The sequence below is a fragment of the Acyrthosiphon pisum genome, chromosome A2, assembly GCF_005508785.2.
Source record: "Acyrthosiphon pisum isolate AL4f chromosome A2, pea_aphid_22Mar2018_4r6ur, whole genome shotgun sequence".
NCBI classification, from domain to species: domain Eukaryota; kingdom Metazoa; phylum Arthropoda; class Insecta; order Hemiptera; family Aphididae; genus Acyrthosiphon; species Acyrthosiphon pisum.
In genome coordinates, this window is record NC_042495.1 from 65,646,292 (window position 1) to 65,656,928 (window position 10,637).

The 10,637-nt window shown below is 30.2% G+C and overlaps 1 protein-coding gene and 2 long non-coding RNA genes across 3 annotated transcripts in view; 1 reads left to right on the forward strand and 2 right to left on the reverse strand.

Moving 5' to 3' along the window:
* Nucleotides 1-6: 6 nt before the first annotated feature.
* Nucleotides 7-1,323, forward strand: LOC100165199. Its single transcript, XR_511025.3, has 3 exons — nt 7-354; nt 418-548; nt 856-1,323. It is a non-coding gene; the product is annotated as an uncharacterized LOC100165199 (long non-coding RNA).
* On the reverse strand, nt 1,102-6,920 carry LOC100165810 (transmembrane protein 181). The gene is given in 13 exon segments (XM_029491004.1): nt 1,102-1,982; nt 2,066-2,290; nt 2,359-2,461; nt 2,530-2,679; nt 2,754-2,881; nt 3,002-3,135; nt 3,215-3,261; nt 3,356-3,509; nt 3,577-3,676; nt 4,672-4,833; nt 5,534-5,637; nt 5,863-6,050; nt 6,441-6,920. Coding segments are annotated over 12 exon segments (1,584 nt in total). The 5' UTR covers nt 6,015-6,050; nt 6,441-6,920; the 3' UTR covers nt 1,102-1,857.
* A 1,169-nt stretch (nt 6,921-8,089) lies between these two features.
* Nucleotides 8,090-10,637, reverse strand: part of LOC100571714 — an 8,861-nt gene continuing 6,313 nt past the window's right edge. The window contains exon 3 of the long non-coding RNA XR_003839646.1: nt 8,090-8,350. This is a non-coding gene — a long non-coding RNA (uncharacterized LOC100571714). The remainder of the gene's footprint in view (nt 8,351-10,637) is intronic.

Sequence of the window (10,637 nt, forward strand, 5' to 3'; positions counted from 1 at the left end):
ATAAGTGATAACGGAAGGGTATCATATGATCCTTCGTGCATGAAGAGGTTAAAGTTTTTGTTTGTTCATGAGGAAATCTGAGAAACTTGTATCTGGATATTGCAATATTCCATAATTTAATGCTTGGTTTCAACACTTGTCTCTTATTACAAGTTCACTGTAACGTCAATAGGTACCGATTACTTAAATAAAACTGTTGAAACATTTGAGTAGGAAATCCTCGCCTGATAAGTTATTAGTCTTATTCTTAATATGTCTACTAATTGTCAGTCTGAGCATGGAGATGTTAGTAGCGACGATGAACAAGAAATAATGAGAAGGAATTGGAAAAAAAACATCTCAACAATTGAAAAGGTTGTGTACATTAATAGAAATCATTTTGTATCAAATTATTTACTAACAAACCTGATTTCATAGACAGCATTTAGAGAAGGAGCTACATCTACAGAAATCGAATCTGATGTGATGTTCCAAATGGGATTCGATAATGGGTATAAAGATGGGTTCAAAGATGGTTATACAAATGGGTCTTACAAAAGTACTATAATGTAAGTACAATTTTTTGTATTCTAAATTCAGAATTTAGCCTATACTCCCCGCAGAATAAGAACGTACCCGGGCGGCAGACAAAAACAGGTTTGTCGTGCGCAGGTCGGGCTTATGACTATAACTATATGTTTATAACTATGAAAAGGTTGCGGAGGGGACCGGTCGCCACTTGCGCGATGCGGTACATTCTTATTCCGCGCGGAGTATAGGTATATACTAATTCGATTATATTTATAGGTATTATTAGTATTTATGCTACTTATAACATTATATATTTAGATACAAATGTAAAATTTTTATTTCAAGGTTATTAAATAAATTTAATTTTTTGGAAGACTGTGAAGAAAAATGAAATACCTAAATGGTTAATGACATCATCAAGAATATCGATATCAAATATTCATCAACTCCATAAGAACAAACTCTGGATAATAATGATGATTGATATAATGAATATGAATTATAAGCCAACTACCATACTATAGTTATTGTTATTGAAAGAAATTGTCAATCAAAATACCTTTAATAGTTTTTAGGAAAAAAAATAACTTATTTTTCATTTTTATATTTAATTTAATTTAAATCGGTAAAAAATGTATGTACATATATGTATGTATATATCTTTCTTAATACTACTATAAAGACATTCAAATTTGAAATTAAGATTAATTTTTTTATTCAGTTTTATTCATAACGGTTAAAGTACAAAATGAATTAATAAAATATCTTAATGGTATACATAATATATAAGAATAAACTGAATTATCTTACAAACTGTCTTTAAATTATTAAAGAAAAAACAATTTTACCTATAAATGATCTTACTTCTTAGAATATGTTATAATATCAAAGATAATATTATGATGATATTGAGAATATTAAAACAATTCATAATAATACAATAGTATAAAGTTGAATAAATGAAGAATCCGACTAAATTAGTTACATTCAAATAAATGTATTTGCAAAAATCATGGGCGAATACTTTTCTCAACAACTAAAGTCTAAACTGGGATTTGGTATCCTTATTTCTTAATCAGTCATTAGTAAGTTATTATTGATAATTTAAAAAATATTGTTTAATCAATAATATGCTATAAAATAAATAAATATGTTTAATATTTATTTATTTTTACTAACCACTAGGTCTGGGGTTAATTAATTTAAATTGCAACAACATAGTTTTTTAAACAAATATTTTAAATTGTTATTTTTCGAAAAATTAACTTTTTAATGTTATTTTTGAACTTGAAAAAGTTTATAAAAGACCAAATAGAGTTTATGTACAAATAAACAATAAGTAATTAATTAATCACTGTCATCGTTGGGAGGGTTTAGTGGTTTGTGGCTTTCTTCGTCTGAACCATATGGTATGTCTTCTTCAGAATCATTGACCATTGAGAATGCAGGATTATCTTTTGTTACCGAAGACTCTAAAAATGGTTAAATAAAATACAAATTTTTAATTAGTTTTTAGCATATTAAATATTTATTTACTACTTAATATAAAATTTACCAAATCCTGGTTTTTTTGTCGGGGAGTAAACAGCAGCCAATGTAAACACATAGAAATTACAAATACCATAAAAGGTCATAAATAATGCTGACGTCATATATTCTGTGTTCAAGTCTGCAGCAAATGAGTCTTCAATCAAGCCAAGCCCATATTGCATATGTGTTATGGTTGAACATATTATAAGTGATATGATCATTGAAATAGTTACAAATTTCAGTCTAGCATCTATGAAAATAATACTATATTAACTTATCTTTATTGTACATTAATTTCCAAGTTGTTTGAATACTGACCAAAATATGGCATTGAACGCAAATCACTGTATGCTCTTAAAATCAAGCATACTAGATACACTATGTATATGATTGCAAAAATGCCTACACACGACTTGATATTCTATAACAAATAAAATACATTTGTACATTAATTTAACTTCAATAATAAAATTGTTTTATAGTCCTTACAGTGTATGCGCTAGAATCAATCTCGTAACTGAATGCTGGGTCATCAAATTCATTCATTCGACGATATTTGGCCATTATAACACCACATATCCAAAATGGACCAACTAAAATTGCTTTTGGGAGATAAAATGCAATCGGTTTTCTTTCATTCTGTAAAAATAATTCAACAATTATTATATATTAATATATTATTATTTACTAATCTGTTAAAAAAAATGTCATACTTGACGTAATCCGTGATAAATGCAAAGCCAGAAGAATAAAATTGCACAGATAAATGTTATTTGAAAGACACCATCTAACATTCCGATTAGTTGATTGCTTGTGAGAAGTGTCAAAGGAAATATTGGATCTAAAAACAAATATTATTACACAATAATGTCAATTATAATGTAATTGTTAATTACACATATTGTATAATAATATTATATATCTATGCAATTTCATTGGAATTGTTTTTAATTTTATGTACCATTAAATAATATTAACAGTGGCAATAAGACAACAGTCCATTTTTGTTCGTACGACCAATCCACCACTGGAAATTTCCTTAATGAATTCGCAAAGCAACACTAAAAAAAAAAATTATATATTTTATTAGAACATTTTCTATAGAGGGTATTTATTAGGTCATTATTAAAACTATACTTACAAGTACTCCAAATGCGCTGAGTAAATAAATCAGCTGAACCATATTTCCATTTGGGTGTAGCCCGGGTTGTACGATTTGTACTGCATAACAATTTATCATAATTTAATATTATTACCAATTTAAATTCTATCTATTCGTGTTTACTAAAAATTAACAAAAATAAACACCACTCACATAGAACATGACTTCTTTTACTTGATACTTTTGATGAAAAGTCTCTAGATTATAAAAATCTACTTCAAACGTATAATGAGTAAAGTGTATGTAGCCAATATGAGCAATAGGCACTTGGCTACATATCTGTTGTTTGCAAAGTAAATGTCTCGTCCTGTAAAATATTCAACATTGTGTTCTACTGATAAATGTATAAATATTTTTTTAATGTTCTCCATCACCTGTTGTTTTTAAAAACTTTTACTATATCAGTGGTTTTGTGCTGAGGGGTAATTCCCTTGATGGCCATGCTGATCTTGAAACTTTTATCATAAGTTTCGTCTGTTAAAATTAAAACATAAAAAGAGTAACTATATGACCTTTTTTAGTGTAAAATTTCTAAAATATCTATGTACATTGATTAACGATTGTGGCTAAAAAATGTTTTGAAAAAGTAGAGTTATTTTTTTTTAATTACCTTTAATCTGTATGTGAACATATAATTAAAGTAGGTAGTATATAAAAGTTGGTATTTGAATTTTTAAATACATAGATCCATTTATAATATGAGTTACCTAACATAATATAATATAAAAAATTACCATAAACTACTTACAAGTTACAATCAAACTATCGGGATTTACCATTTTAACCTATACCTATACAGAGTTAATGATATAAAAGCGGTTAGAATTTGTTGACCTTAAAATGAGTGAACTTTGGTTATGATTAACCTTTAGACTAAATGTACGAACAATTATTTTTCAATAATTAATGCATACTTTGTGCGGGGTCAGGGGTGTAAATAAATAGTAATCCTTATATAATAAAACTTGCAGGTACAATAATACGTCAACACTCATCAGGCTGTTACGCTGTTTGTCCAAGTTTTTCTAAATATTATTTATCATGACTTAGGACTTGGGGCCGGAGTGGCGCAGTGGTCACGCAGTTGATTACGACTCACACAGTCATCGGTTCGATTCATAGCAAAGTGCAAAAAAAATGTGTGTGATTCTACGCAGTCACCATTTTCCCGTGCTGTCGTCCGATTGCGTCATCCGGTTTCCAACTAGGTCCCACTCCACTGGGAGTGAAGACCGCACATGTCTCCTCTTGGAGAAGGGGGGTAGTATCATGCATATAGTGATATATACATAGATAAATAGATCACATGATATCCCTACTACCCACTTGTGATAAGCATTGTCAAAGACCTTGAGGTCGTTACAATGAACAAATATAGAAAAAAAAAAAAAAAAAATGTCTTAGGACTTAGGTATATTCTATAATACTACTTGAATATGGGTAGTAGCCAGTAGGTACCAAATACCTACCGTCTTTGTTGTCCGTCAGCACGACTGCGATTAACCACAATCGTTGGTTATACACCGACAGACTGGGAGTTTTCATGACGAATGGGCCCTGTGGCAAAGATCCGTTCGTGTGCTTCAATACTTCAACTCCGCTAATCTTACTCGTCAGTGTGATCGGAGGTCCTGAAACGAATTATTATTTTTCTAGAAAAATCTCATACAATTCTTAAACAATATAATATAAAGTATAAAATATAAGTATTGTTGATTCCCAAGGTTCGTTGTCTGTACAGCAAAACACATAGTAGATTCTAGCATGTAACAGGTACCTACCTACCAATCGAACATACATGCCTACGTATCGAATTCAAAAATGAATAATTTGATATTAAATTTATAATTACATACCTACCTTAAAAGTTTTTTACTTCCATTTTAACGACTTGTTTATGAAAGTTGATTCTCAGCAGTTGTTTGAATATAATAACTGTCAAATAGGTATAGGTACCTACCTAGCATTTTTAATTTGGCTTATACTTTTACCTGCGAGAGCCGAGAACATCTAATAATATTTAGGAATTAATTTATAAAACTACACTTAATGTGTGCAATTTAATCGAATATTATAGGCATTATTATTTAGGTATGTAAAAATATTAAAATTTTTTTTTTTTTGAAAAGGTAAAAAGTACATTTAAATACAAAATGTATATAGGTATTATACCTACCTATTATACTTATTAAATCATGTATTATTATATTAGATAAACATTATACGCATATTTTAATATTTTCTACCAGTCGAGTATTGAGCCCCGAACTCGAACTTTTATAATAGACAGGTATATAATATTTAATTATAGATAAATATGGGGCGTCTAACCCGTCAATCCGATGAATAACACCAGTCCCATGGCCGTCAACAGGACGATGAACACCATTACGAATTCCCGTTTGTTCATCGAATACAAACGCATGTGCACCGATCTGAAAAAACGTAAAAAATATATAGTAATAATAATAACTATTATGGTTAATATATGTTTATTACGCTCCAGTGTATAATGTGCAAGCAAATTATATATACATAAACACATTATATTATACATGTATAGGTATGTATAATGATGCATATTATATATTATATGAAATTATTTATAATAATATGTAACGTTTAATTCAATATCGTGTATTGCCATTTTTAGATATTACCGTTCGCATCGGTCGTGGTGGTAGGCCGGAGAGATGTATCGATTGAAATCACTGAACAGGTCGTTGAATTGAGATACTAGATTTCTGACCATTGTCGAGCAACTGCCCGTCGGCAGGTTGTAGCTGGTCTCTGAGTTTTCCATCGAATTCATTTCTCAACCATCCGGCCTGTTGTGTGTTTATACCAGCTATTATAACAACAATATTAACTTTGGCTGTTAACTTAATGCACTATGCGCCAAATGCCAACCTTAGAGCGTTTAAAACCCGTAAAAATGTAGTTTCAAAGTAGTACTTAAGTTACACTAAAGCAGTAAAAAAAAAAAAAAATGCCAAAACTAAAAATTAATGTTTCAGATTTGAATTGGTTGTTAAACATCATTCAAAGTTTCTGTTACAACTTACAAGAAAGCAACATTTTACAATAGGTACACGAATTATAAATGCAACTTGCTACAAATTCACAGCCTCAATAATAACAATAATAAGTAATAATATATATATTATCTTAACGATCTATATGGATTGAAATCATGAAATTATGACATAAATACCTAGTTTATAGTGTAGGTACCTACCAGCCTGCTATGTCTGTACTGTGTACATCATTACGATACAATTAAGTCATATCTAATGAAATGTATTTTGAAATCTGATGTGCGATTGATTATATTACATGACGAAAACATACAAGTACTTAGTATATAATGTACATTATAATTATAATGAAATAGCTGTACCCGGTGGTTTCGTGAAGATTTCCGATTTAAACGATAGCTAAACGCGCACCATAACTCTTTCGATATATTTTACTGATCTAGACTGCCGTACCTATATCTTGATTCCATGGGTATTTGTATGTGTTTACTCCAATTGTACATCCGTCGTATTACACATGCGTCCAGGTTTCGTGTAAATACACTCTTCCGCTCAAAGGTCTATAGTGTGTGTGTGTGTGCCAACAGCTGTTATTGATCCAACCCCCCGTTTACAACCCTTCCCCTTTCCGCTGGACGATGACGACCCCGCCGTCGAGAATGCCATTTATTGGAGAATAGATATTTACGCGCAGAAACACGTGTAAGTACCTACCTATATTACATTATAGATTTATTGGGTATATATTAATATTATAATTAAGTAGGTAGGTATATAAAAATATGATTTATACAGATTTTACCTTTATAACTAACCTTAGAAACCATTTTTATTCTTTAAATGTATATCCTCATATCCATATTTTTAATTCGCATTACTGCAACTTAATGCATCTATTTAAATCTGCAAAACTTGTGGCCAATAAGTAGTAAAAAAATACCACACATACCTAAAGTCCTGAACAGCGGCCTCTTAAATATACTTGTCAAATTTTAGCAATTTTATTGTTATAAATAATTTCTGTAGGTGCGAGGTGAAGTTGTCGGCGATAGGTGTACAGCTACACTGAGCACAACACCGTAGTAATGACCAATGGGTTACAGGTAAAAGAGCAAAGTGTACATAGGCGCAATTTCAACTTTTGGCTTGGGGGGGGGGGGGCTTAATATATTAAAGGCAAGCAGACTATTGCAATATAGCATATTAAAATTGTATGTCCAAGGTTTTTGGGGGGGCTACGGCTAAGTTTTGCGGCTAAGCCCCCTCCCCAATTTGCGCCTATGAAAGTGCATAAAGATAAACAGAGCGAGTGTAAGAAAGTAGTTTTTAATAACAAAGTTAAATTGGTTGGTTGTGGATTGATGACTTGTACGTAGGTAGATGTAAATTTCAGTAACAGTCTTTTGATATAATAATATAGGTTGCTCAAAAAATAAAGCGACGAAAAAGGTGGGATAATTCGTATAGTAATATAATAAATATATAAATATGTTTTAAATTGTTGGTACCTACAATGTTTCTTAAATTAAAAATCCCATATTGCAAAGGGTATATAACAAATATTTATTTGTAAACTGAATATAGGTATACCTACTTAATACATTTTTAATAAGTACCTAGTTCATATATTAAAATCCAACGACTTAATTACCTACCTACTTAAAAAGTTAAAAATATGGTCAAATATAATATAAATACTAATTACCTACTTAAATACAAAAATATACTGAGTAGAGGGACCTATAAATAGGTATAGGATAATAATATAACATAAATGGACAAATAAAAATAAAATATACACGGTACATTATATAGGTAGGTAAAGCTATATTGTTTTACTACAAATATATCAATATAATTATACCAATTTCAATAAAATTGCAAGTTGAAGGGTCTATTTAAATAATTTAATCATTCAAATAACTTTCATTGTTCGAGTATACTTCTAGTATGTTCGCGTTATATTTATATTTTATACGTATTGTTGTAACCACGTAATAACCTCGTTTGTAATTTTGTGATAAATCACAGATCGGCCATCTTCATATCCGAACTCGGCAAAACTCATCAGATGATTATTACACACAACCGTGGCAGATATGCAATTTTTCTATGAAAAAAAAAATAACAACTATTTAAAATATTATAAAACATTTAATGTATATCATTAGGTATATCGATATATTCTACGGCGTTTGGCATTAATTTTTTTGAATTTATAGATGATATATAATCGAAAGAGTTCATACACAGCATGTGTAATGTGTATAAATATACTGACCTATATTTTATATCCTTTATAAAGTGTTTGTGTTAGCTGAGCTTAATATATTAAAAAAATATTAGAACATATTTTTATATAGGTTGGTCTAAATATTTTATATTGAACCAATTACGAAACAGTCCTACATGGCTATATTTATACATTATATAGGTACCTATAGGTACTATGAGAATATGATGATTTACCCAGCATGTCCCCCACTATTTTTCCTTTGATGATGAGGTTTTTGAATTTTGATTTTTAGAATAGTTTATTTTCTACCAAAGCTTCATTTTTTCCATAATATACTTAAATTTGCTTATGCAATTTTAGGATGTGCGCAGTGGAATACTAACGGTGGATATAACCCCCTCCCCCCAAATTTCAGGTATAGGTAAGCTACTGGTCCTGTGGTGACACAAACATTGTTTTTAGGCAAGAACCACTGTTTTATTGTAAATTATTAATGAATAAACTAAAAGATGACTTTTGAAAATAAATCAAAATTAAACCCATCACATTCATAGTAAATGAAACTTCAACTTTTACACTCAATCTTCGATCTTTAATATATCCATAAAATGTAATCGCTACAGAAATCGATTGATTTGAGAATAGGCCCCCAGGATTTTCACATCGGATGAGCGATTCAGTGCTCCGCGGGGCGCGTACGTTCCGCCGAAGACATTAGGCGAGCACAACCTGAGGTCTCTGTGGACCGTAGGATACAACTGGTGCATCACTATTGTTAAGAATGAACTTTTTTATAGACCGTTTGCTCATCAGTATTGTTAAAAAAGGCGTACAGGATGTATTTGATAATCTCTATTGTTTTAAAAATGATTTTAAAAAAATGTAATTATGAATCTTAATTTTACTAGATTCGTTCTAATTAGTAATTACTCATTATTAGGGCCCGGATTTAAATGCTCTAAAAATAACTGAACATATTCATAAAAAATGGATTTTACCGAAATAATGTTTTTATAAATTGACATATAAAATTATTTTTAATGTGATTGTTTATTAAATGCCTAACTAATTTATAATTTAAAATATTGTACCAAACATTTAATTTAAAAAATTACTATTTTTGAAAAATTGTATGAAAATTGTATTAATTAATTTGATCAATTGATGCGGCGACGTATCAGAGAACGATTGAACATTTGTATAGAAAAACCTATTAAACTAAACATCAAGAAAAAGAATTTAATACATTTTATCTTTAGATAATATTATAAATTAGTTAAATTTTATTTAAAGTAGTAAGCTGGCCTAACCTAACCTGGCTACACGCTGAACGTAAATTTGGTATTTTACGCGTGGGTCATAGAGAGAAAATAAATAGTGCGCTGACAATATTATTGACATCCTCTCAACTTAATGTGTAGAGAGAAACTATTAGTAGGGGCCTCGAAAAACTGGTATTTTAATAGCCTGATGTGGCCACTGTGTTAGCAAGCACTGCAGATTAGCTAGGTTAGGTTATTATAATGGCATGCATGGTGAATAAATGTAGAAGTCGCCAATTCGGGGTAGGCTTTTGTCATTTGCGTATCATTAGTCCACTACACTGGTAAATAATTTGGTCCATCGATTGCGTAATGCTCATCGCACATTTTAACAATATAACAGCCAGTACGGGGACGCGACCCGATGATGCACCAATAACATCATACGAGTGTACCTCAGGTTCAAAAAAATATAGATTTAAAAATAATTAGGCATATTGCAAATAATTTAAATTTTAGTAATTTCTTATTTTAGATTCTGAGTGGAACGATGAATGTATTGATTTTACAATGATGTGTGTTTTTTTATTTTTTTTATTTTTTTTGTGTCTGTGTACACGATAAGTAGTCGAAATAATGCTACGATTTTCAACTTCAGTATCTTGTTCGATCAGAAAGTGAATATCGTTGGTGCATTGGCGAGGTCAAAATTTAAATTTCCCAGTGGTTTTCAAAAGCGCCGGGAAAAACAAAAGAAAAATTAAGGAAAAACGGGAATTTTTACGCAAAATCGATTTTTCACAAAATTGAATTTGGTTTTTGGTGTAACTTTAAAAAAAATTACCGTAGATACATGAAATTTTGACTGAATGTTTATCTTAGCATCTTCTATACACCAT